This window comes from Macaca mulatta, chromosome 5, assembly GCF_049350105.2.
Source record: "Macaca mulatta isolate MMU2019108-1 chromosome 5, T2T-MMU8v2.0, whole genome shotgun sequence".
NCBI lineage: Eukaryota > Metazoa > Chordata > Mammalia > Primates > Cercopithecidae > Macaca > Macaca mulatta.
The window spans coordinates 108351142-108377856 of record NC_133410.1 but is presented as its reverse complement, the minus strand read 5'-3'; the positions used below and the strand labels follow the sequence as shown (position 1 = coordinate 108377856).

Below are 26715 nucleotides of genomic sequence, written 5' to 3'. Positions count from 1 at the left end.
TATACATTTTATTTCCTCTCCTTGTGTTATTCTATTAGGTAGGATTTTCAGCAAGATGTTGAAAAGGAATGGTGAGACGGGACACCTTTTTCTTGTTCCTAGTCTTAGCATGAAATCTTCTAGTTTCTCACCGTTAAGTATGATGTTAGCTGCAGGCTTCTTGTAGATGTTCTTTATCACATTGAGACAGTTTCCTTCTAATACTCATTTGCTGAAAGTTTTCATCATGGATAGGTGTTGAATTCTGTGAAATGTTTTGTACTCCACCTATTGCTATGTGATTTTCTTCTTCTTTAGCCCATTGATGTGATGGATTATACTAATTTATTTTTCTAATGTTGAACCAGCCTTGTATACCTGGGATAAATTCCACATGGTTGTAGCATGTAATTATTCTTATACATTGTTGGATTCAATTTGCTAATACTTTGTTGGGGATATTTGTATCTAGGTTCATAAGGGATATTGGTCTGTAGTTTTATTTTCTTGTAATGTCTGTGGCTTTGGTATTACAGCAATGCTGGCCTCGTAAAATGAGTTAGGAAGTATTCTCTCTGCTTCCATCTTCTGAAAAAGATTGTAGAAAATTGGTATAATTCCTTCCTTAAATGTTTGGAAGAATTCATCAGTGAACCCATGTGGGCTTTGTGCTTTCTGTTTTGGAAGGAACGCTTGTTTGGTGTTTAAGTTTTCTGGATCTGTGGTTTGTTTCCTGACATTAATTTGGGGAAATTCGCAGTCATAGTTGCTTTGAATATTGCTTCTGCTCCTTTTGCTTTCTTCTCTTTCTGGTACTCCCATACAGGTATATGATATCCTGTTCCATTTATTCGTTTCTTCTCTTTGCTTTCTTGTTTTGACAGTTTCTATTAACATACCCTCAAGCTCAAAGATTCTTTCCTTAGTCACATTCAGTCTACTAATGAGCCCATCAAAGGCATTTTTCATTTGTTACAGTATTTTTTCTGTCATTTATTTTCAGTTCTTTCTTAGAATTTCCATCTCTCTGCTTACATTATCCATTGTTCTTGCATGTTGTCTATTTTTTCCATTAAAGCCCTTAGCATACTGTAAAAAATAAAGTAGAGGTTCCTCTTCAAAGACTTTCCTCCCCATTTAATTAGGAATAAATAGTAACTTCTCTTAGAAGCAAAATTTACTCAAAGACCTGTGCTCCTAAATATTTGCCCCGGCATGCTGATATTAGTCCAAGCAAGGATTGGTCACAGCCTGTTCCTCTTCCTTACTTAAAAGTGTTTTTACCTTTCTCAGCATTCCACAAGTTACCTCCTCCTTCCTTTGTTCTCCTCTACCTTTGCCTCTTTTAAAAAGTTCTAAGTTGCTAGTCAGTCACGACAAATACAGAATGTGAGGTCCCATTCCAGCCAATGGAAACCGGACACAGCAGTAGGGTGGACGCATCAGGTTATAAATGACCCTGTCTCCTTTGTTTGGTGTATTCTCGTGGCAAAACTGCTGGCGAGTGTACCCTTTCTGCAGAAGTAAAAATGGCCTTGTTAATTAAATTTATGTTCAAGTACTATTTCTTTACGGTACCAGGGAACAAGCATTTCAAACAATATTAATCATAGTTGTTTTAAATTCATGGTCTGATAATACCAACATCCCTGTCATCCTCTGGGTTTGGTTCCGCTGCTTCCTCTGTCCATTCAAACTATGTTGCCTTTTAACGTGCCTTGCAATTTTTTATTGAAAGGCAGATAAAACATACTGGGTCAAAGGAATTGCAGTAAACAGCCCTTTAGTAATGTAGTGGTAAGATATACGGGAAGGGGAAGTGTCCTACAGTTCTACAATTTTATCTCATTCTTTTAGTAAGCCTGGGTCCCTAGGCTGTAAACTTCAGTTCTCAGTTTGTTTTCCCACCCCCTTAGGTGGTACAGAATGTCTAGAGGGAGCTAGAGTTGGGTATTTCCTTTCCCCCAGGGCAGTTAACCACTTGTAAAAATCCCAGTACACTAGGCTCTAGTAAAACAGTTTCTTTTGATGGCAAGTCTTGTTAAGAACAAAATGCTCTAGAATTTTTCAAAATAGTTCCTTTTACACTCCTCATGCAGGAAGCAATTGGAGATTTTTCTCTGATCTTCTCTGAGAATTCATGGAGGTAAAACTCACAAAGTGTGAAAGCCCCCCAGAATCTTTAACTCTCAAACTAATCCATAGCGAGCCTCCGGCAATTCATTAATTAGAGCCAGACTTTCCTACTCCAGTAATGGTTCCTGCGAAGGTGCGTTTCTATGGTAAGTTGTGATTCTTTGAATCCACCCATCTGTGTCTCTAATTTTGGGGAAGCTGTTTTCCCTGTGACCCCACTTCTCCTACAGTTCTAAGAAGAGTTGTTAATTTCTCATTTTGTTTCGCTTTTTAGTTCTTGTTAGGATGGAGTGATGACTTCTAAATTATTTACATGTCAGACCAGAAACCTGAAGTCTTGTCTATTATTGTTAAACAAGGTACTACAAAAATGCAAGTGTCTCTTTCCAGAAAATAGACAGTATATCTGCAATAGGGAAAAGAAAACTAACTCTCTGCCAAAACTCTTTTTTTCCTCACTAGAAACTGCTTGCTGCATTCCAAGCAGAAGTATTGGCATACACAAAGGCCTGGAATCAAGAAAAAGCATAGTCCTTTTAAGGAACTACAAATGTTCCTTAAAGGTTGGTGTGAAATTTGGCAGAAGAGCAGGAAATAAGGATAGAGACATATACAGAATGAAGTAATTCAGGCCCTGACTGGCCTAAAGACTTTGGATTTTATCCATTTGTTCTCCCTTGAATATTTTTAAATAGAAGAATGGTATTTGTTTATAGCCTACATCATTCAAAAATTATTGAAGGAAATTAGGAAATGGCATTGATTGATGTTACGTTTTGATTAGTGTTACGCCACTAACAGGGCTTTCAAGTATCAGATTCAAGGGCCTGGCATCAAAGAAATCAGATGGGCGGATCTTTCAGTAATCCTGGAAGAAATTATGAAAGCCTGAACTAACGCAGCAGCAGTGGGGAGAGAGGGGCACAAGACCAGATAGATATTTAGGGTTTGGTGACAAACTGAATGCAGGGACTGAGGGAGAGGGAGAAGTTGACTCTCATGTTTCTGGCTGGGGCAAGTACGTGAAGAGTGTCAACACACAGAGGGAAGAGTCCCTTTAAGGAGAAAATATTAATATGAGTTTTAGGAGTTGCATTCGATTGTGAGATATCCTAATGCAGACAGAAATCCAGTCCAAGTCTGGAGTTTAGGGGGGCCATCCTGGCTGGAGATAATAATCTGGTAGTCATCTTTCCATAAATAGAAGTTAAAAGCCATAGTGTGAGTGAGAGAGTGGAGTGAAGGAATGGAAAGACTTTGGACATAATCTTACCATATGTACCCAGGAAAAAAGCCATGAAAAAGACTGAAAAACAGACAGAGAAGAGCAGTGTGTCTGATAGAGCTATTTTAACAAAATCCAGCATTTACAACAGAGTTTAAGAGTAAACCGGCAGGCCAGGTGCAGTGGCTCATGCCTGTAATACCAGCACTTTGGGAGGCTGAGGTGGGCGAATCACTTGAGGTTAGGAGTTCGAGATCAGCCTGGCCAACATGGTGAGACCACCCCCCGCCCCCCGGACCCCACTCCCCATTTCTACTAAAAATACAAAATTGAGCCAGCGTGGTGGCGTCTGCCTGTAATCCCAGCTACTCAGGTCGCTGAGGCACGAGAATCGCTTGAATCTAGGAGGCGGAGGTTGCAGTGACCCGAGATCGCACCACTGCACTCCGGCCTGGGCGACAGAGCGAGACTCTGTCTCAAACAAAGTGTAAACCGGCAAAAATACTCCATTCTCTCTCTCTACACTCTGGCCCACTCTCAACACATCAAACTGTCCAGGATCAGGAGACGTTTTGTTCCCCTCATCTCCTCCTTCCAACTCTGCCCACGTTCTACTGTCTCCCCAAAATCCTACCTACCCTTCAGGAACTGCTGGAATGGGAGCTTGGGAAGTTTTCAGCAAACGCCTCTGTCTTTCTTTGTGGCCCCTTTATTCCCACAGCTCTGTGTCCTCTCCCTATGGCGAGTCCCTTGAGGGGCTGTATCTTACTCCTTGTGTCTGCAAGCACACATAATGCGTATTAGAGGAGGAAGCATTTGCCAGTGGAGCACAAAGCTGTTGCAGGTCTCTTACTGGTTCTCAGGCGCTATCAGTGAAATTCCCGTTCCCTCACCGTCTACATCTGTAATTTGCAAGCCTCATCTACGATAACTGGTGTAAAGTTACACAGGGGAGCCCTTTCCGGACAAAGAAACAAGTTCTGCAATAAGGCTGTCGGATTTTAGCCACGAAACCGGCGCCGCACAGCCTCGCCAGCGAGTGCACCCAGGAATCTACAAACTAGGGGCACGCACCACAGCTCGAGCACCGCCCTTCCGGTCGACGCCATTGCAAGCCCGCCCCCACGCTCCGCCCCCTCGCTAGGCGCTCGCCACGCCCACGCCGCGGTCGCCGCGCAGCCCAGTCGGAACATCAGCTCAGCCCAGTCGGAACATCCGCACCCCATGCTGACCAAAACCCGTGGACATGGCGAACCAGGTAGCGCCCGCTGAGCGGAGGGCCCTGAGTACTAGGGAGGGACTGCATGGCATGGGACCAGGCTGCTGTCCTCGGGGACGCGCGAGGCTCGGCCCAGGACGGGATCTGGCTCCTGGTTCTGAAACTGGGCCCCGGCGAGCGGCTCAGCAGGGCAGAAAGAGAAGGAAGCTTTGTCTCGGCTCTTCAGTTGGGAAGCAGCTTTCTTTGCTGCTTCTGGGACAACCGGAACGGGGTGGGGGTGGGAGAGCCGGAGAGTGGGGGGCAGGGGCTGGTCAGGACGGTATCCCAGTGGAAATGGCTTAGGAGCGGCCACGCATTGCTTCTTACACGAAGTTAAGTAACTCACTCTGGGTCATTCTTGCAGCTTGCATACTTGGCAGAGCTGCAGCCAGAGCCCGTGCTCCTAACTCCTAGGTTGCTTGTGTTTCATAATTGAGCCTACGCCTTAATTATTGTGCCTCCAAGGAGTGTATTTTGGAAAGACCCCTACGTCCCTTTCAGAAACGTTTTCGAGCGCTTGAACACCAAGAGATTTATCTTCCCTCTAGTCCTCACATAACAAACACCTCCGCGAGATGGGGACATCTTATCAAAAACTGTGATTTGAGGTCGGTTGTGATGGCGGACTGGGATTCCGACCCAGGTCTGCTCCTCTCTGACCAGTTCATAAAATACACATTAGACAGTAAAGAAAGGCAGAAATTACGAATAAATAGTCTAAAATTGCTGATTATTTTAATGCTTTGCAAATTTGGACATTTTCTAGTAAGACATATGGCCTTAACATATTGGAGTTTGAAAGAAACTCTAAACAGTCTTTCAGACTTAAACTGGTAGTTGCTCTTCCTTATTGCTGAGTGTCTTTGTTCACAGAATGTGAAAGATTGTAATTGTTACTATAGTTCAAATGTTGAAGTAGTGCCATTTCCCGCGGATTTAGAGTGGGACTTTGTTTTGCTTAGAATTGTCAGTAAAAAGGAAAGGTTAGGCTCCTGTAAGACATTTTTTAAAGGGGAGCAGGCCATCAAATTTAGTATTCTTGTCTCTTTGGATTTTTAGGTTGCATAACTTAATTGTTAGTATTCTGAATCTGACTTGTGGAGTTGAAATTTATGGCACATTGAAGTGAAAAAGATTCTAATGCATTGTCTGATTCTTTGTACTATAAGATTTAATATCTGCAATTTACTTTTAAAAAACGATCATTTCCAGCCTCACCAATTTACAGAGGCCATTCTTTTTTCCTTTTTTTTTTTTTTTTTTTTTTCCAGTTCAGATGGAGTTTCACTCTTTGTTGCCCAGGCTGGAGTGCAGTGGCTCGATCTTGGCTCACTGCAACCTCCGCCTCCCGGGTTCAAGCAATTCTCCTGTCTCAGCTTCCCGAGTAGCTGGGATTACAGGCGCCCGCCACCATGCCCGGCTAAGTTTTGTATTTTTAGTAGAGACGGGAGTTTCGCCGTGTTGGCCAGGCTGGTCTCGAACTCCTCACCTCAGGTGATCCACCCATCTCGGCCTCCCAGAGTGTTGGGATTACAGGTGTGAGCCACCGCGCCCGGCCTACAGAGGCCATTCTTTTTATCTCTATCTAGTTCACCTCTCCTTTTCCTCAACCGTTTGTTCTATTGCTGTCAATAACTACTAACTTACTTTGCAAAGCTATGCTGCTCCAAGAATTGTGTTAGGGACTTCATATTCATATTCATTCCTTTTTTTTTTTTTTTTTTTGAGCTCTGTCGCCCAGGCTGGAGTGCAGTGGTGCGATCTAGGCCTCAGCCTCCCCAGTAGCTGGGACTACAGGCACCCGCCACCTCGCCCGGTTAATTTTTTGTATTTTTAGTAGAGACTGGGTTTCACCTAGCCAGGATGGTCTCGATCTCCTGACCTCATGATCCACCCACCTCAGCCTCCCAAAGTACTGGGATTACAGGCGACTTGAGCCACCACGCCCGGCCAGGGACTTCGTATTCATTCTTACTCAGTCCTCACAATCACCCTATATATAGGTGTTTTATCACCATTTATAATTACTTTTTCCTCATCCTTCAGTATCCAGGTTAGAAGTGAAGCTCTCCCAAACCAAGCAGTTACGCTCTTAATCTACTTTTTTTGCTTTCTGTATTACTTTGTGCCTGTCTCTTTAAATCACACGCTTTGTAATTATTAACTTTAAAATCTGTCTCCTGTAAACCCAGTGGTTTACAACCTTTAGTCTGTCAACGCATTTCTCAAGTGTAATGTAAACTAATCAGGACCTTTCTCATTACGTGTGGTTCTCTGGTTGTGGAGGGTATACTGACTATAATCTCTAAAGCAGCTCTGTGTGCTATAGATACATTAGTCACTTGTGTAATTTAAAATTTTTCAGTAGCCACATTAAAAAGGAAAAAGTGAAGTTTTAATAGTTTATAACATAAATAATGTTACTTAACATAATCAAAATACCATTTCAACATGTAAGCAGTATTTTTAAAAATACTGTTAATGAGTATTTTTACTTTTCTTTGAACTAAGTGTTCAAAGTCCAGCTATATTTATAGCATATTTCTGTTTTCTTTTTTTGTTTGTTTTTTTGTTTGTTTGTTTGTTTTGTTTGAGATGATGTCTCGCTCTGTTGCCCAGGCTGGAGTGCAGTGGGACAATCTTGGCTCACTGCAGTCTCCACCTCCCAGGTTCAAGCCGTTCTCCTGCCTCAGCCTCCTGAGTAGCTAGGACCACACAGATGTGCACCACCATGCCCAGCTAATTTTTGTATTTTTGTAGAGATGAGGTTTCACCATGCTGGCCAGTTTGGTCTTGAACTCCTGACCTCATGATCTGCCTGCCTCAGCCTCCCACAGTGCTGAGATTACAGGCGTGAGCTACCATGCCCAGCCTGTGGTCATTTTCTAAGTGCAGGTGGCTGCTGTATTGGCCGGTGCGGTTACAAGGGATATAGCTCCTCATTGTTACATTCCTAATCCTCCTTCCCACCCTGCAGTTTTGCACCAAACCAGTGGTATTCAGAACAGCCTGATCAAAAGAATTTATTCCGGCACATGTTAAGCATACAGATTTCTCGGACACCATGCCAGATCTGCTGAATCAGATTCTCTCAGAACTTGTGTTCTTAACCTGCTCTTGCTTATGCATTGTAGAGGGCCATTAAATATTTGATGAGTACAACTTTTTAACCAAAAGATGCTTTTCTATCTGACCAGGTAATCATCTCAATTAAATCATTTTTGATGTATACTATTTGTATGAAATCTAAAAACATGTCACTTGGAAACATATGTTTCTTTGTGAATCTGTGATATACTTTTTAAGGTTAGCATTAATCTGTATCTCAATTGGCTATTAAGTAGTTATTTGTTTAGAAGGATAAACAGCTTACTCCCTTTTTTCCCCACTTCAGGTTATCAAGTGCAAGGCTGCAGTTGCTTGGGAGGCTGGAAAGCCTCTCTCCATAGAGGAGATAGAGGTGGCACCCCCAAAGGCTCATGAAGTTCGAATCAAGGTAATGATATATTTAAGGCACTGGGAAAAAAAAAAAAGACACAAGGAGGTCTCTGGATAGATGAGTAGATCTGAGATCTGCAGAGGATAAATCCCAAAGGACAGTGTCAAAGGAAAGATATTGAAAAGTCATCCAGCCTTACAATCATAACATCCTTCTCTTATCACTCACCTTTGCAGCATGCTTCTCCATCTTTTTTAGCTTTGATCTTGGGCTGAACAGCTATCCCCATGGGTCATTGGATTATTGCAATTTATCTTCTGCAGTTTGGGTTTAAGGTAACTCTGTAGGATACTCATTTTTCTGCTGATTACATAACTTTAAATATATGCTGACACATTAGAAACAAAAGAAGAAATGTTACCAGAAAGGGTTCCTTATTCTGACACCCAGAGTGGGTTCTTGTACCTCACGCAAGGAAGAATTTGGAGTGAGTTCATAGAGTAAAGTAAAAGCAAGTTTATTAGAGAAGCAAAGAAATAAAAGAATAGCTACGCCATAGACAGAGCAGCAATATGGGCTGTTCAACCGAGTATACCTATAGTTATTTCTTGATTATATGCTAAACAAAGGGTTATTCATGAGTTTTCCAAGAAAGGGGTGGGCAATTCCCAGAACTAAGGATTCCTCCCCCTTTTAGACCATATAGGGTAACTTCATGACATTGCCGTGGCATTTGTAAACTCATGGCACTGGTGAGACTCCGTTTTGGTATACAGATGCACTATAATTAGCCTATAATGAGCCTTGAGGATGACCAGAGGTCACTTTCATTGCCGTCTTGGTTTTGATGGGTTTTTGCCGGCTTCTCTATCCCAGCCTGTCTTATCAGCAGGGTCTTTCTGACATGTATCTTGTGCCAACCTCCTACTTCATTCTGTGATTAAGAATGCTGTGATTAAGAATGCCTAGCATCCAGGGAATGCAGCCCGGTAGGTCTCAGCCTTATTTTACCCAGTGCCTATTCAAGATGGAGTCGCTCTGGTTAAAATGCCTCTTCACTTTTGCTACAGCAACTAAACAAGATTTGAGAAGAGGCTCCTGATTGAATAGAGCAACAAGCAAGTGAAGTCAGCTTGCTTAGAGAGCTTTAAAATGCACCCACCCTGGCGGACAAGGGTAGGATTCAGGGAATTCATTATTCTAGTGCTTCTCAACCTCTGGTGGCAGAGAAATGATGTTACCCCTGGAGAGAGGCATATTGTACAAGGCAGCCAGTTGGAGAGATCTTTGAAACTTTGGCATGTAGAAAACTTCATGTGTTTAGCATTCTACTACTCTCTACTTGTTTTGATATAAAATTAGTGCTTTAGAGTAGTGATCATTAACATTCTAGGAAAAGAGTCACAGCAAATAAGAGCTGTGACTTGGAATATACTTCCCCCACCATCTCACTTTGAAAACACACCACACATACTGGCTCATGCCCCCAAAGATCCCACATACCAGGTGGAGCAGACCAGGACCAAATAACATCTTTTTTCTTTTTTTTTTGAGACAGAGTTTCACTCTGTTGCCCAGGCTGGAATGCAGTGGTGCGATCTCGGCTCACTGCAACCCCTGCCTCCCAGGTTCAAGCAATTCTCCTGCCTCAGCCTCCCTAGTAGCTCAGATTACAGACATGCGCCACTATGCCTGGCTAATTTTTGTATTGTTAGTAGAGACGGAGTTTCACCCTGTTGGTCAGGCTGATCTCCAACTCCTGACCTCAAGTGATCCATACACCTCGGCCCCCCAAGGAGCTGGGATTACAGGTATGAGCCACCGCAACTGGCCCAAATAACATCTTAAGGTCCTTTCCAACCCATACCCAGGAATTTGAAATCTTTTAATTAATAGTGCTTTTTTTTCTTCAAATTCAGAAATTAAGCTGATTGTGATTTTGCCACTGAAGAAGATGTTTGTCCTGGATATATTAAGGGCCCATACAGCTCACAATCAGTGGGTATTCATTGTGCTCATTGAGCAGTATGGACACAATGAGTACAGTCATCTTCCCTGCAAAACTGCAGACAGGTAGCAAAGATTGTTACATTGTAAATGGATATATAAGCCAGGAGCAGAGACACATAAATAGAACTACTCCAAGATTTTGCCTTTCTGTGCTTTTGGTGGCTTTAAAAGATAAGTTACAGCCGGGCATGGTGGCTCACGCCTATAATGCCAGCACTTTGGGAGGCCAAGGTGGGCAGATCACAAGGTCAGGAGTTCAAGACCAGCCTGGCCAGCATGGTGAAACCCCATGTTTATTAAAAATACAAAAAATTAGCCGGGCCTGGTGGTACGCGCCTGCAATCCCAGCTACTCAGGAGGCTGAAGCAGGAGAATCACTTGAACCCAGGAGGCGGAGGTTGCGGTGAGCCAAGATCATGCCACTGCACTCCAGCCTGGGTGACAGAGCGAGACTTTTTCTCAAATAATAATAAAAACAATAATAATAATAATATTATTATTATTATATAATATAGCCAGAGAGAGATAACAGGCTCATTTAAATAGAACTTGTGTCTGGTTTGTAAAAAGGGAGTTGGTTCCTCTCAAAGTTCTGAATTTTGGCCCAGACTCAAACAGACTGGCATATTTCTGAAGTAGTCATTACCTCTTTAAAAATCATATTTCCCAGCTGTCATGAGAAAACTAGCAGTGAGATGGAATCCACCTGTTTTGCATACAGGTGATGTTTCTCTCCATGCTTGAAGGCATGGTGCCCATAAAATGACCTTGTTCACCTTCTCTTGCTAACATGCACTGAAAGGGGGACTGGATGTTCCCTATTTCATTGCATACAAATGCACCATTGCTTTTAAGTACCACTAAAAAATTGCTGCCAATTCTAATTGTTAAGATGCCATGGATTATAAGCACATGCTGAATTCAGAGAGGTTAAAATATGAAAGAAATGTGTCTTAGAGTCAGTGAAATACAGTATTATAATAAAATGACTTTTCTTGTATCCGTACCTCTGAATTGCATGCACACACACTTAAACATTCATTGTTTTAATGTCCTAATAGATCATTGCCACTGCAGTTTGCCACACTGATGCCTATACCCTGAGTGGAGCTGATCCTGAGGGTTGTTTTCCAGTGATCTTGGGACATGAAGGTGCTGGAATTGTGGAAAGTGTTGGCGAGGGAGTTACTAAACTGAAGGCGGGTGAGGAGAGATTTGAACCACTTGTTTGATGATTTTGGCTTATTCCTATGGGGAAATTGTTTTTCTGATAAAACTACCCACTACATATTAATAGGTATCATCTAAGTAGATTGTCAAGAGAGTTTATTCCTCATCTGGGAAGCACAAATATTTGGATATTTTTTTCTCTCTGATTTTGCAGACTACTGTTTGTGTGAAACTTTTTAAGTACATTTCCAAAACCAATTTTCGAAGAATTTTTAGAGATGCATCAATGAAGCAGGATTTTGAAGCGTATAACTTCATTGTTTTTCAGTTATTGTTTAAAGAGTTTCATTTAGATAAAAATATTGAAACATACTCTTTGCATGGTCAGACGGTATCTGAATGATGTTACCTAGGTAAAGTTCTAAGAGTTGAAGTTGTTAACTTTGCAAAGCCACATCAGACAGGAATTTGCAAAGGCTGATGTTTTTGTTTAGAAATAGATACTACCTGTTCAGGATGTCTTTGCATTTGTTTCCAGGTGACACTGTCATCCCACTTTACATCCCACAGTGTGGAGAATGCAAATTTTGTCTAAATCCTAAAACTAACCTTTGCCAGAAGATAAGGTTAGTATCTTTTTATATTCTTCTTAAAACACAAGTGCTACGGGAAAATTAAGGAATCAGAGAGACTGAGGGGTTGAGGAAGAATTATTTAATTATTTAGGTGCGCCAACCCAGTTGGATTAACATCCAAAGGACTGAGCCCCAAACAAAGAGTCAAGACACCTTTTAAGCATTTTGTGGGGCGGGGAGAGATCTCTGCAGGGGGGAGCATATTACAGAAGCGAGAAACAAAGACAGTTGTTCAGTTGAGACATGCATTACATCATTTCTTACTTTTCAAGGAACAACATGTTTTACGACTTGAGATTATTTGTCTCTGACCTTGCAGCTGCACAGCTAGAGAAACAGAGTCTTCACAGTGCCTGGGAAAGGGAGAGATAAGGCTCACTAGCCATAGAAAAACAGGCAGTTAATTTTAAAGGACTCCAGCTCTTTCTCTTCCTCAGGGGAAATTGGGTTTTCTTACATATAACTGAGTTTTTGCTTACACATTCTTTAATTTCTTTTAATTCCTGTTCCACAAGGTCATATTAACAATGATAAGAATAAATAATTATGTGGCAGTTTATATAGTGCATTGTGTATCCGTGGTTTCATTCCATCTTTATAGCAACCTCACTACTATCCCCATTTTCACAGATGAGAGAAGACTCAGAAATTAAGAAGTTTTGACACAGAGAGGGTACCTGGGCACAGCAGCAACCTTCTCTACCATTTGTAGTTTTCTGCCTAATTGTGCAACTGAAGAAACATTTATTTTTCACATGAGGAAATGTGTAGCTTATAGAGGTGGCTGATTTAAGTAACTTGTACAGCCCCCAAGGGGTGTCTGCATTCTGTTTCCTCTCTGCCCCATGAAAGAAAGAAGTAGTGGGGATGTGAAGAGACCAGGGGAGTGACTCCACCTTATGCCTCACCCTGGCCTCACCTTGCCAGCTGTGGTGCCGCATGTTAACCTTGGCTGGTCTTCACAAAGGCAGCTGGGCCCTCCCTCTCCCCAGGATCCCCTACCGTGCCACCCCGCCCCCCACCACCACCACCGCCAACCCTGCCCTGGAATGGTTTGTCATAATCTGGAAATTTGTTGGCTCATTTTTCTTTCAACTCCTTTATTTTTCATTGAACAAATCTCTGCTTTTGAAGAGTTGAGGGTATCTGCTATCTTTTTTCTTTTCTCTCCCTCCCTCCTGCTGCAAAGAAAAGAACCATTAAATTTTAGGGATGTTTGTGTGTATAGACACTGTCATCTGGATGTAACTTGCTTTGAAGCAGTGTTTTCATTGTGAGTGTGTCTTGCTATAAAAATTTGTTCATATTTTTGTGAATTCAATACTATGTACCATTGTATTATAGTAACTTTTATAAAACAAACCATAAATATACTGACTTTTCTTACAGAAAAAAAAGAGAGAGAAACTAAGGGGTTTGTCCAGTATCACCAGCCATTAAGATATAAAACAGAATTTTCGGTACCCATTCTCTTCACAAAACAGTAGGCTAAATTTGCCAAACTATGTAGTAAGGAAAAACATGCTTGCGAGATTAAACAAAATCATTTTTATGAACCATTTTACTGTCCAGTAAGTGAGAGTAATAAAACTTACCCACTAAGGCTATTAGGAAGACTGCAGGAGATAACCTAACTCCTTGACACAGAAAAGGTAGTTGTTTTTATTGTAGTAGGTAACAACACTGAAAGAACTACCTCTTTGAGGAAATTTAAGATCCCCTTGTGTGTGTTCCATTTTCTTTTAAATTGAGATAGAGCATGTATATTATTAAGCACTTAAGGTGTATAGATCTTAAGTGTACAGCTCAATGAATAATTATGTATGTAAACACCTGTTGGTTTGAACATCACCCAGATCAAGATAGAGAACCCTGCCAGCACCTGACAAGGCCCCTCATGTCCCTTCCAAGTCAGAACCTACCTCCCTCCTAGGTTACCACGGTCCTGATTCCTTTCACTGTGACCTTTGTATAAATAGAGTCATGCAGTGCATGCTGTTTTGTCAGGTTTCTTTCTTTTATAATGTCTGTGAGATATATCAAGCTGCATATGCGTCAGTAGTTCTTTTTTGTTACTCTGTCTTATTGCATTCAAAATACCAGTATTGATCTGTTCTCCTGTTGATGGACATTTAGGTTACTCCAGTTTTGGGTGGTTACAGTTAATGCTGCTAGGAACATTCTTACTTATACATGTCTTTTGATGGATATAAGCATTGCTTTCTCTTGAGCATTTTCTTGAGATTATAATTGCTGAGTCATAGGATATGCATCTACAGCTCTCTGGTATACTTGTACCAGTTTACACTTGCACCAGCATTGTATGGGAGATCCATTTGTTTGTTATTGACAAAATTAGTTTATATTTTTGGAAAACAAAATTCCATTTATTTTATAAAGCAAATCCTGTTACTTTGGTAAAACCAGAACCAAAAAAAAAAAAAAAAAAAACTAATCGCTTTGAAAGGGAATTTTAAACACAGTCTGAAAAATTTTGCAACACATGAAATACAGTAATGGTGATGGGTTCTTTGTGATTGTTACCATTTTGAGAAATTCTTTCAAAGCATAAAATGTATTCCACATCACCTTTTGTTCAAGAAACTCCTCTAGAATACAGTGACTTCTCACATGAAGGAGGGCTAACCAAACTTAAATTATTCTCATTAAGATATAATAGTTACTTTTAGTCGGGTGCAGTGGATCACACCTATAATCCCAACCCTTTGGGAGGCTGAGGCAGGTGGTTCACTTGAGTCCAGCTGTTAGGGAACAACGTGCACACCTTGGTGAAATCCCCTCTCTATAAAAAATTCTAAAAATTAGCCGAACTTGGTAGCACGTGCCTGTGGTCCCAGCTGCTCAGTGGCTGTAGTGGGAGGATCACAAGCCCTGGAGGTTGAGGTTCCAGTGAGCAGTGATGTGCCACTGCATTCCAACCTGGATGACAGAGTAAAAACCTTTCTCAAAAAAAAAATTTTTTTTGATGGAGCTTTGTCACCTGTTCTTTGTTTCTGGTCATATTTGTTTTTTTCTCAAAGGAAATGTATTTGCTCTTGAATCTAGAGGCAGTCTGTTTTCTCATCTGTGTATTTATTCATATGTATGTTCCAAAGAGTTTAGCTAAGAGTATACATCAAATTACGGTGTTCAGCCTGGGCAACATAGCAAGACCCCGTCTCTATGTCCCTGTAGTACCAGCTACTTGGTACTCAGATGCAGGAGGATCACTTGAGCTCAGGCGATCCTCCTGCCTCAGTGTTCAAGGCTGTGGTGAGCTATGCATTCCAGCCTGTGCTGTCTCAAAAAAAAAAAGCAATTTTAGTATTTATTTTATTTAAAATAACATAATTACTAAACATCAATTCTGTGCCAGACACAATGCTGAAGCTTCATATAACATCTCATTAGATTTTTATAGCAATCTGTAAAGGAAGTTACCTATGTTTCTCAGCATTTTCTAGTGAGAAAATGAAGGCATAAAGATTAATTAACTTGCTCAGATGACACAGGATTTGAACCCAAGTACTCTGACGTTAGGGTGGGTACTCCTAAGCAAGATGTTATATCACCTCTGTTTAGAATAGCAAAAGTAATTTTTGTTACCATTTATTGCATCAATGGCCTTTGTAAGCTTTTTGGGTTTTCTTTCCTATTGGTGTAACCAAGTCACAGGCAAAACAAAGTGAAGAGGTAATTTAACTTGCATTATTGACGACTGTTAGTTACATTTCAGAAAAATGCTTCCTGAAAGATATAAATTAGCCAGTTTGGCCATCTGTTTTTGTCAGCTGATCTGGTTAATGGTTTGTAATTTCTGCTTGCATAGGTACTGGTTTTGGCTTTATCCTTTAAGAATTTATATTTGCTCACAGAGGTTTTTTCATTTTTTTAATTTTTGAGACAGGGTCTCATTCTGTCACCCAGGCTGGAATGTAGTGGCACAGTCACGGCTCACTGCAGCCTCAAACTCCTGGACTGAAGTGAACCTCCTGCAGACACATGCCCCACTACACCTGGCTAATTTTATTTTTTGTAGAGATAGGGTGTTGCTATGTTGCCCAGGCTACTCTCGAACTCCTGGATTCAAGTTGTCCTCCTGTCTGAACTTCCCAAAGTACTGGGATTATAGGAGTGAGCCACTGCACCCGGCCGACCGTTTTAATGATGGGATTTTAAAATAATTCCAACTGATCCATAAGTTGTACCTCTTAAAATGAGTTCAATATTCTAACAGTATGATCTAGAAGGCTAGTGAATATTGGAAAAGATGGATAAGATTATAAATCTCTTATAAATTTCGTTTATCAGGCATTGCTGCAAGGTGCTAAATTAATAATACATTCAAAATTTTAGTTTACAACACTTTCTGAATATTGTCATTATTTTTAAAACTGATTTCTTTTTCTTGTGGGTTTTTAGAAACCTAATTCCAACTTGCCTTTTTCTTTATTTTCTTTAGAGTCACTCAAGGGAAAGGATTAATGCCAGATGGTACCAGCAGATTTACTTGCAAAGGAAAGACAATTTTGCATTACATGGGAACCAGCACATTTTCTGAATACACAGTTGTGGCTGATATCTCTGTTGCTAAAATAGATCCTTTAGCACCTTTGGATAAAGTCTGCCTTCTAGGTTGTGGCATTTCAACTGGTTATGGTGCTGCTGTGAACACTGCCAAGGTAAGAGACTGACTTGGGATTTTGCTTCTGCCTTCTAATTTAATTCAGTGAAACTGTCCTAGAATAGTGAAATTGGCCCATCTGTATGAAACCCAGCGATTCTCTTGACGCTGGTAGAATGCGTACTTTATAAACTGTCTTTACTCCTAGGTGGAGCCTGGCTCTGTTTGTGCAGTCTTTGGCCTGGGAGGAGTTGGATTGGCAGTTATCATGGGCTGTAAAGTGGCTGGTGCATCCCGGATCATTGGCGTGGACATCAATAAAGATAAATTTGCAAGGGCCAAAGAGTTTGGAGCCACTGAATGTATTAACCCTCAGGATTTTAGTAAACCCATCCAGGAAGTGCTCATTGAGATGACTGATGGAGGAGTGGACTATTCCTTTGAATGTATTGGTAATGTGAAGGTCATGGTGAGTATGAGCTTCATTCCTTTTTAATTTATGGAACTGCTTTTTTTGAAATGCAGTTTTAGATTAAAAATTGTTTTGGCAAAGGAAAGTTTCTTGATAAGAATTATTCTAGTGAAAGAAGGGGAAAATATCTATTTGAACTACAGTGGGAAATGATACAAGAACAGTTCAGGGAAGGATGAGAAGAGATGTTTCTTTGCCTTTCAATGCCTGCTAAGTGCATGTCTCATGAAATGAAAAGACAGAATAAAGCAGTTGTGCAGAGCATGGGCTTTGGAATCAAATACACATCCACTTACTAACCCAGTGACCCTGAACAAACAGCTTCTCTAACCTCAGTTTCTTCATCTATAAAATGCAGGTACAGGTTGAACATCTATCCCTAATCCAGAAATCCAAAATGCTCCAAAATCTGAAACTTTGAGCACCAACATGATGCTCAAAGGAAATGCTCATTGGAGCTTTTCAGATTAGGAATGCTCAGCCAATAAATACGATGCAAATATTCCAAATCCGAAAAAATCCAAAATTCAAAACGCTCTGGTCCCAAGTATCTCAGATAAAAGATAATCAACCTGTAGTAACAATATCTACTGAAACGTACATAGACACTCAGTAAAAGTATTACTATTAATTCTGCTGCCTGCTTTTTAAAATTAAATCCTTTAGAGTTTAACTACAGTTTACTTTTCAAAATAGAAAGCAAATAAACACTTTATTTTAATTTATGTTAATATTTAACCAGGTTAATTTGTTAAATTGTTCAGGCCGGGCATGGTGGCTCACGCCTGTAATCCCAACACTTTGAGAGGCCAAGGTGGGTGGATCACTTGAGGCCAGGAGTTCGAGACCAGCCAGGACATGACGAAACCCCATCTCTACTAGAAATACAAAAATTAGCTGGGTGTCAATGGTGCGTGCCTGTAATCCCAGCTACTAGGGAGGCTGAGGCACGAGAATCGCTTGGACCCGGGAGGCAGAGGTTGCCATGAGCCGAGATCATGCCACTGCACTCCAGCCTGGGTGCCAGAGGGAGACTATCTCAAAAAAAAACAAAAGTAGTAAATGAAAATATAAATTGTTCAATGAAATTGAGCTCACTAAATGTTAAGTTTGGCCTTTTGTTGCCATTTTCTTTAAAAACAATGGCATCTCTAGAAGTTTCTGGGAAGCAGTTATTCTCAGGAAAATGCACTGACTTCTGTGATTTGGTCATATCTGTGCCTGCAGAGAGCAGCGCTTGAGGCGTGTCACAAGGGCTGGGGCGTCAGCGTGGTGGTTGGAGTAGCTGCTTCAGGTGAAGAAATTGCCACTCGTCCATTCCAGCTGGTAACAGGTCGCACATGGAAAGGCACTGCCTTTGGAGGTAATTCAATGGATGAGATTACTGCATTTTCTCTTTTGTTATTTGCATTGAGTCTAAAGTTTTTAAAGGGTTTTAAAAATATATATTTATATTTCTTCATCCTCCTAAAGAAAAAAAAGCACATTGCGTGTGTTTTGAATGATCTGTGTTTAACGAGTTGTCTTTTAAGGTCCTCTACCTCATATTATGCCAGCTTTTTTGAAGGCCAGAAGAAAAGATTTGGAAAGTATGCTAAAATGGGGGGTTTGGCCAAAGTCTTCCTTCTTTATAACTACAGAATTTGCCTTAGAAAATGTCAATCTGACTTGCCCTCCTCTTCAAAGCTCTAGATATATGCCACAGCAGAGTATCATAGAAGAAACTTTGTAAGCTGTGTATGCTATTTGGGGGCATCACTTTGTCCATGGTTGTATTTGAAAGGGCATTCCAAGGCTGGCTGATCCAGGGGGTCTTGGTAGTAACCTCTAACTGAAGCCTCATTCTGGCACATGCTGGTTGGGTAATTCACTGTATCATTGAGGCCCCTTGCATTGCTAAAATATGATCCAAAGATAATAGAAGTTTTTGTCTAGAGAACAGGAGTGGCTGTGGTCATCTCAGTTACCAGGTTTAAGAAAAAATCCCCACAATTTGTGGGGAAAGAATAATTAGTGGAGAATATAAGGGAGGAGGTTTGGAAAAGGCTCAAAAGAGGTTTGAAATATGGTTGAAAGCATCCTTAGAAGGTAGAAGGCTTCTTGTTGATTGTGTTGCTTCTTTAGATACAGTGAGAAATTGAAGCACCTGATTTTCTTTAAAATCTTACCATTTAGCTAAGAGTTCTATTTCATTTTTTAGTTTCATAGTTTTCTGTTCTGAGATGCTATCCCTATTTCATTGTTAAATTTAAAACCAAGGAAATAAAGTCCTGTACTATATGAGTTTTTTTTCCTTCCTTGAATATCATGATTATAGAAATCTTTGCTGATATGGGCCTAAATAAGCTTGTTGTTGAGACTTCCAGAGTTCTGTCGTGGGCAGTTTTAAAAGTCTCAATAGGCCAAAACTTTAATGAGGTTTTAGTAAATCTTAATACAGAGAAAGGAAAATTCTCAAAAGTATTTACTTCTTTTTTTTTATATCCATAGCTATTTTTATATCCATAGTTTTATTGGGTTTTTTTAATTATACTTTAAGTTCCAGGGTACATGTGCACAAGGTGCACATTTGTTACATATGTATACATGTGCCATGTTGGTGTGCTGCACCCATTAACTCATCATTTACATTAGGTATATACCCTAATATTATCCCTGCCACCTCCCCCACCCCATGACAGGCCCCGTTGTGTGATGTTCCCCACCCTGTGTCCAAGTGTTCTCATTGTTCAATTCCCACCTATGAGTGAGAACATGCGGTGTTTAGTTTTCTGTCGTAGGCAATAGTTTGCTCAGAATGATGGTTTCCAGCTTCATCCATGTCCCTACAAAGGACATGAGCTCACCTTTTTGTATGGCTGCATAGTATTCCATGATGTATATGTGCCACATTTTCTTAATCCAGTCTATCATTAATGGACATTTGGGTTGGTTCCAAGTCTTTGCTATTGTGAATAGTGCCACAATAAGCATACATGTGCATGTGTCTTCATAGTAGCATGATTTATAATCCTTTGGGTATATACCCAGTAATGGAATTGCTGGGTCAAATGGTATTTCTAGTTCTAGATCCTTGAGGAATCGCCACACTGTCTTCCACAATGGTTGAACTAGTTTACAGTCCCACCAACAGTGTAAAAGTGTTCCTATTTCTCCACATCCTCTCCAGCACCTGTTGTTTCCTGAATTTTTAATAATCGACATTCTAACTGGTGTGAGATGGTATCTCATTGTGGTTTGGATTTGCATTTATCTGATGACCAGTGATGATGAGCATTTTTTTGTGTATCTGTTGGCTGCATAAATGTCTTCTTTTGACAAGTGTCTGTTCCTATCCTTTGCCCACTTTTTGATGGGGTTGTTTGATTTTTTCCTGTAAATTTGTTTAAGTTCTTTGTAGATTCTGGATATTAGCCCTTTGTCAGATGGGTAGATTGTAAAAATTTTCTCCCATTCTGTAGGTTGCCTGTTCACTCTGATGGTAGTTTCTATTGCTGTGCAGAAGCTCTTTAGTTTAATTAGATCCCATTTGTCAATTTTGGCTTTTGTTGCCATTGCTTTTGGTGTTTCAGTCATGAAGTCCTTGCCCATGCCTATGTCCTGAATGGTGTTGCCTAGGTTTTCTTCTAGGGTTTTTATGGTTTTAGGTCTAACATTTAAGTCTTTAATCCCTCTTGAATTAATTTTTGTATAACATGTAAGGAAGGGATCCAGTTTGAGCTTTCTACTTGCGGCTAGCCAGTTTTCCCAGCACCATTTATTAAATAGGGAATCCTTTCCCCATTTATTGTTTTTGTCAGATTTGTCAAAGATCAGATTGTTGTAGATGTGTGGTATTATTTCCGAGGGCTCTATTCTGTTCCATTGGTCTATATATCTGTTTTGGTACCAGTACCATGCTGTTTTGGTTACTGTCGCCTTGTAGTATAGTTTGTAAGTCAGGTAGTGTGACGCCTCCAGCTTTGTTCTTTTTGCTTAGGATTTCCTTGGCAGTGCAGGCTCTTTTTTGGTTTCATATGAACTCTAGTGTTTTTCCAATTCTGTGAAGAAAGTCATTGGTAGCTTGATGGGGATGGCATTGAATCTGTAACTTACCTTGGGCAGTATGGCCATTTTCACCATATTGAGTCTTCCAATCCATGAGCCTAGAACGTTCTTCCATTTGTTTGTGTCCTCTTTTGTTTTGTTGAGCAGTGATTTGCAGTTCTTGAAGCGGTCCTTCACATCCCTTGTACGCTGTATTCCTACGCATTTTATTCTCTTTGTAGCAATTGTGAATGGGAATTCACTCATGATTTGGCTCTGTTTGTCTGTTACTGGTGTATAGGAATGCTTGTGATTTTTGCACATTGATTTTGTATCCTGAGACTTTGCTAAAGTTGCTTATCAGCTTAAGGAGATTTAGGGCTGAAACTATGGGGTATTCTAAATATACAGTGATGTCATCTGCAAACAGGGACAATTCGACTTCCTGTTTTCCTAACTGGATACCCTTTCTTTCTTTCTCCTGCCTGATTTCCTGGCCAGAACTTCCAACACTATGTTGAATAGGAGTGGTGAGAGAGGGCATCCCTGCCTTGTGCCAGTTTTCAAAGGGAATGCTTCCAGTTTTTGCCCATTCAGTATGAGATTGGCTATGGGTTTGTCATAAATAGCTCTTATTATTTTGAGATACATCCCATCAATACCTAGTTTATTGAGAGTTTTTAGCATGAAGCGCGGTTGAATTTTGTCAAAGGCCTTTTCTGCATCTATTGAGATAATCATGTGGTTTTTGTCTTTGGTTCTGTTTATATGATGGATTACGTTTATTGATTTGCATATGTTGAACCAGCCTTGTGTCCCAGGGATGAAGCCAACTTGATCATGGTGGATAAGCTTTTTGATGTGCTGCTGGATTCGGTTTGCCAGTATTTTATTGAGGATTTTTGCACTGATGTTCATCAGTGATATTGGTCTAAAATTCTCTTTTTTTGTTGTGTCTCTGCCAGGCTTTGGTATCAGGATGACGCTGGCCTCATAAAATGAGTTAGGGAGGATTTCCTCTTTTCCTATTGATTGGAATAGTTTCAGAAGGAATAGTACTGGCTCCTCTTTGTACCTCTGGTATAATTCGACTGTGAATCCGTCTGGCCCTGGACTTTTTTTGGTTGGTAGACTATTAATTATTGCCTCAATTTCAGAACCTGTTATTGGTGTATTCAGGGATTCACCTTCTTCCTGGTTTAGTCTTCAGAGGGTGCATTCCAGGAATTTATCCATTTCTTCTAGATTTTCTAGTTCATTTGTGTAGAGGTGTTTATAGTATTCTCTCATGGTAGTTTGTATTTCTGTGGGGTCGGTGGTGATATGCCCTTTATCATTTTTTTTTCATCTATTTGATTCTTCTCTCTTTTCTTCTTTATTAGTCTTCCTAGTGGTCTGTCAATTTTGTTGATCTTTTCAAAAAACCAGCTTCTGGATTCATTGATTTTTTTGAAGGGATTTTTGCTTCTCTATCTCCTTCAGTTCTGCTCTGATCTTAGTTATTTCTTGCCTTCTGCTAGCTTTTGAATGTGTTTGCTCTTGCTTCTCTAGTTCTTTTAATTGTGATGTTAGGGTGTCAATTTTAGATCTTTCCTGCTTTCTCTTGTGGGCATTTAGTGCTATAAATTTCCCTCTACACACTGCTTTAAATGTGTCCCGGAGATTCTGGTATGTTATGTCTTTGTTCTCATTGGTTTCAAAGAACATCTTTATTTCTGCCTTCATTTCGTTATGTACCCAGTAGTCATTCAGGAACAGGTTGTTCAGTTTCCATGTAGTTAGGTGGTTTTGAGTGAGTTTCTTAATCCTGAGTTCTAGTTTGATTGAACTGTGTTCTGAGAGAGTTTGTTATAATTTCTGTTCCTTTACATTTGCTGAAGAGTGCTCTACTTCTAACTACGTGGTCAATTTTGGAATAAGTGTGATGTGGTGCTGAGAAAAATGTATAATCTGTTGATTTCGGGTGGACAGTTCTGTAGATAACTATTAGGTCCACTTGGTGCAGAGCTGAGTTCAATTCCTGGATATCCTTGTTAACTTTCTGTCTCGTGGATCTGTCTAATGTTGGCAGTGGGGTGTTAACGACTCCTATTATTATTGTGTGGGAGTCTAAGTCTCTTTGTAGGTCTCTAAGGACTTGCTTTATGAATCTGGGTGCTCCTTATTGGGTGCATATATATTTAGGATAGTTAGCTCTTCTTGTTGAATTGATCCTTTTACCATTATGTAATGGCCTTCTTTGTCTCTTTTCATCTTTGCTGGTTTAAAGTCTGTTTTATCAGAGACTAGGATTGCAACCCCTGCTTTTTTTGGCTTTCCATTTGCTTGGCAGATCTTCCTCCATCCCTTTATTTTGAGCCTTTCTGTGTCTCTGCACATGAGATGGTTCTCCTGAATATAGCACACTGATGGGTCTTGACTCTCTATTCAATTTGCAAGTCTGTGTCTTTTAATTGGTACATTTAGCCTATTTACATTTAAGGTTAAAATTGTTATGTGTGAATTTGATCCTGTCATTATGATGTTAGCTGGTTATTTTGCTCATTAATTGATGCAGTTTCTTCCTAGCATCAATGGTCTTTACAATTTGGCGTGTTTTTGCAGTGGCTGGTACCAGTTGTTCCTTTCCATGCTTAGTGCTTCCTTCAGGAGCTCTTGTAAGGCAGGCCTAGTGGTGACAAAATCTCTCAGCATTTGTTTGTCTGTAAAGGATTTTATTTCTCCTTCACTTATGGCTGGATATGAAATTCTGGGTTGAAAATTCTTTAAGAATGTTGAATATTGGCCTCCACTCTCTTCTGGCTTTTAGAGTTTCTGCTGAGAGATCCACTGTTAGTCTGATGGGCTTCCCTTTGTGGGTAACCCAACCTTTCTCTCTGGCTGCCCTTCGCATTTTTTCCTTCATTTCAACTTTGGTGAATCTGACAATTATATGTCTTGGAGTTGCTCCTCTCAAGGAGTATTTTTGTGGTGTTCTCCGTATTTCCTGAATTTGAATGTTGGCCTGCCTTGCTAGGTTGGGGAAGTTCTCCTGGATAATATCCTGCAGAGTGTTTTCCAGCTTGGTTCCATTCTCCCCGTCACTTTCAGGTACACCAATCAGACGTAGATTTGGTCTTTTCACATGGTCCCATATTTCTTAGAGGCTTTGTTCGTTTCTTTTTACTCTTTTTTCCTCTAAACTTCTCTTCTCACTTCATTTCATTCATTTGATATTCAATCACTGATACCCTTTCTTCCAGTTGATCGAATAGGCTACTGAAGCTTGGGCATGTGTCATGTAGTTCTCGTGCCATGGTTTTCACCTACATCAGGTGAGGTCTTCTCTACGCTGTTTATTCTAGTTAGCCATTCGTCTAATCTTTTTTCAAGGTTTTTAGTTTCTTGGCAGTGGGTTCGAACATCCTCCTTTAGCTTGGAGAAGTTTGTTATTACTGATCGTCTGAAGCCGCCTTCTCTCAGCTCATCAAAGTCATTCTCCATCCAGCTTTGTTCTGTTGCTGGCGAAGAGCTGCGTTCTTTTGGAGGAGAAGAGGCACTCTGATTTTTAGAATTTTCAGCTTTTCTGCTCTGGTTTCTCCCCATCTTTGTGGTTTTATCTACCTTTGGTCTTTGATGATGGTGACGTACAGATATGGTTTTGGTGTGGATGTCCTTTGTTAGTTTTCCTTCTAAGAGTCAGGACCCTCAGCTGCAGGTCTGTTGGAGTTTGCTGGAGGTCCACTCCAGACACTGTTTGCCTGGGTATCACCAGTGGAGGCTGCAGAACAGCAAATAATGCAGAACGGGAAATGCTGCTGCCTGATCCTTCCTCTGGAAGCTTCATCTCAGAGGGGCATCTGGCCGTATGACGTGCCAGTAGGCCCCTACTGGGAGGTGCCTCCCAGTTAGGCTACTTGGGGGTCAGGGACCCACTGGAGGAGGCAGTCTGTCCGTTCTCAGATCTCAAACTCCATGCTGTGAGTACTACTACTCTCTTCAAAGCTGTCAGACAGGGACTTTTAAGTCTGCAGAAGTTTCTACTGCCTTTTGTTCAGCTATGCCCTGTCCCTAGAGGTGGAGTCTACAGATGCAGGCAGGCCTCCTTGAGCTGCAGTGGGCTCCATCCAGTTTGAGCTTCCTGGGCCGCTTTGTTTACCTACTCAAGCCTCAGCAATGGTGGATGCCCCTCACCCAGCCTTGTTGCCACTTTGCAGCTCAATCTCAGACTGTTATGCTAGCAGTGAGCGAGGCTCCGTGGGTATGGGAACCTCCAAGCCAGGCACGGGATATAATCTCCTGGTGTGCTGTTTGCTAAGACCATTGGTAAAGCGCAGTATTAGGGTGAGAGTGTCCCAATTTTCCAGGTACCGTCTATCACGGCTTCCTTTGGCTAGGAAAGGGAATTCCCCAACACTTGTGCTTCCCGGGTGAAATGATGCCCTGCCCTGCTTTGGCTTACACTCCGTGGGCTGCACCCACTGTCCAACAAGCCCCAGTGAGATGAACCCGGTACCTCTGTGGAAATGCAGAAATCACCCGTCTTCTGCGTCACTCACGCTGGGAGCTGTAGACTGGAGCTGTTCCTATTCGGCCATCTTCAAGTATTTACTTCTTAACTGAAAGGTGTTTGTCAAATCATTTCCATGCTATTTTGGATTTTTCATTACCCTTTAGCTCATCAAAAAATTCATTTTTTTTTTTTTTTTGAGACGGAGTCTCCCTCTGTCGCCCAGGCTGGAGTGCAGTGGCCGGATCTCAGCTCACTGCAAGCTCCGCCTCCCGGGTTTACGCCATTCTCCTGCCTTGGCCTCCCGAGTAGCTGGGACTACAGGCGCCCGCCACCTCGCCCGGCTAGTTTTTTGTATTTTTTAGTAGAGACGGGGTTTCACCGGGTTAGCCAGGATGGTCTCGACCTCCTGACCTCGTGATCCGCCCATCTCGGCCTCCCAAAGTGCTGGGATTACAGGCTTGAGCCGCCGCGCCCGGCAAAATTCATTCTTTTAAATGCGTTTGTGTCCTCCACTAAGTAACAAGCATATTGCAGGAATTTGTTGAATAAATTAATGTGTGATTTCTTTTAGGATGGAAGAGTGTTGAAAGTGTCCCAAAGTTGGTGTCTGAATATATGTCCAAAAAGATAAAAGTTGATGAATTTGTGACTCACAATCTGTCTTTTGATGAAATTAACAAAGCCTTTGAACTGATGCATTCTGGAAAGAGGTAAGCTTTCTCTTTAACTGTATATCATAGAATGTAATAATGACACAGAGTTTGAGGCAATGGAGAGTCGAAAAACAATTTTAGTGGTCTTAAAGGTATCATTTAAAACTTAGTATGTTGCTTCCTTTTACAGCATTCGAACTGTTGTAAAGATTTAATTCAAAAGAGAGAAATAACGTCCATCCTGTTGTGATGCGATGGGAGCAGCTTAACAGGCAGGGAGAAGCGCCTCTAATCTCACAGCCTCGTAGAGCTTCACAGCTACTCCAGAGAATAGTGTGATATTTGTAATTCATGAATATAATCAAGGACAAGGATAATTCAGTCATGAACCTGTTTTCCGGACTCTCCTCCACATAAATAATTGCTAGCTCATTAAGGAATATTTTAACATAATAAAAGTAATTTCTGCATTTGTGTGGAAGTTGTCTTCTTTGTTTTGTGCTGTAATCATTGTCGTGGTTTGCCCATTATCTTCATTCTGTAAAGGAAAGATAAAGGAAGCAGGGCAGTGGTGGGTGTCTGAAACCTCAGAAACA

General features: G+C 41.0%; 1 protein-coding gene and 1 long non-coding RNA gene across 2 annotated transcripts; one reads left to right on the top strand and one right to left on the bottom strand.

Moving 5' to 3' along the window:
* Positions 1-940: 940 nt before the first annotated feature.
* On the bottom strand, positions 941-4415 carry LOC106998425 (uncharacterized). The gene is made up of 2 exons (XR_013417240.1): positions 4194-4415; positions 941-4118 (listed from the first exon to the last, which is right to left on the bottom strand). It is a non-coding gene; the product is annotated as an uncharacterized LOC106998425 (long non-coding RNA).
* A 102-nt stretch (positions 4416-4517) lies between these two features.
* ADH5 (alcohol dehydrogenase 5 (class III), chi polypeptide) lies at positions 4518-26589 on the top strand. Its single transcript, XM_001105718.5, has 9 exons — positions 4518-4598; positions 7993-8094; positions 11109-11250; positions 11756-11843; positions 16315-16534; positions 16685-16945; positions 18176-18311; positions 26038-26176; positions 26310-26589. The coding sequence occupies exons 1-9, from the start codon at positions 4587-4589 to the stop codon at positions 26332-26334; spliced, it is 1125 nt and encodes a 374-aa protein (XP_001105718.2). The 5' UTR covers positions 4518-4586; the 3' UTR covers positions 26335-26589.
* The last annotated feature ends 126 nt before the right edge of the window (positions 26590-26715 follow it).

Coding starts and splice junctions, on each gene's coding strand:
- ADH5 (XM_001105718.5), top strand. Junction 11,844..16,314: donor AACCTTTGCCAGAAGATAAG/GTTAGTATCTTT, acceptor TATTTTCTTTAG/AGTCACTCAAGGGAAAGGAT. Junction 26,177..26,309: donor CTGATGCATTCTGGAAAGAG/GTAAGCTTTCTC, acceptor TTCCTTTTACAG/CATTCGAACTGTTGTAAAGA.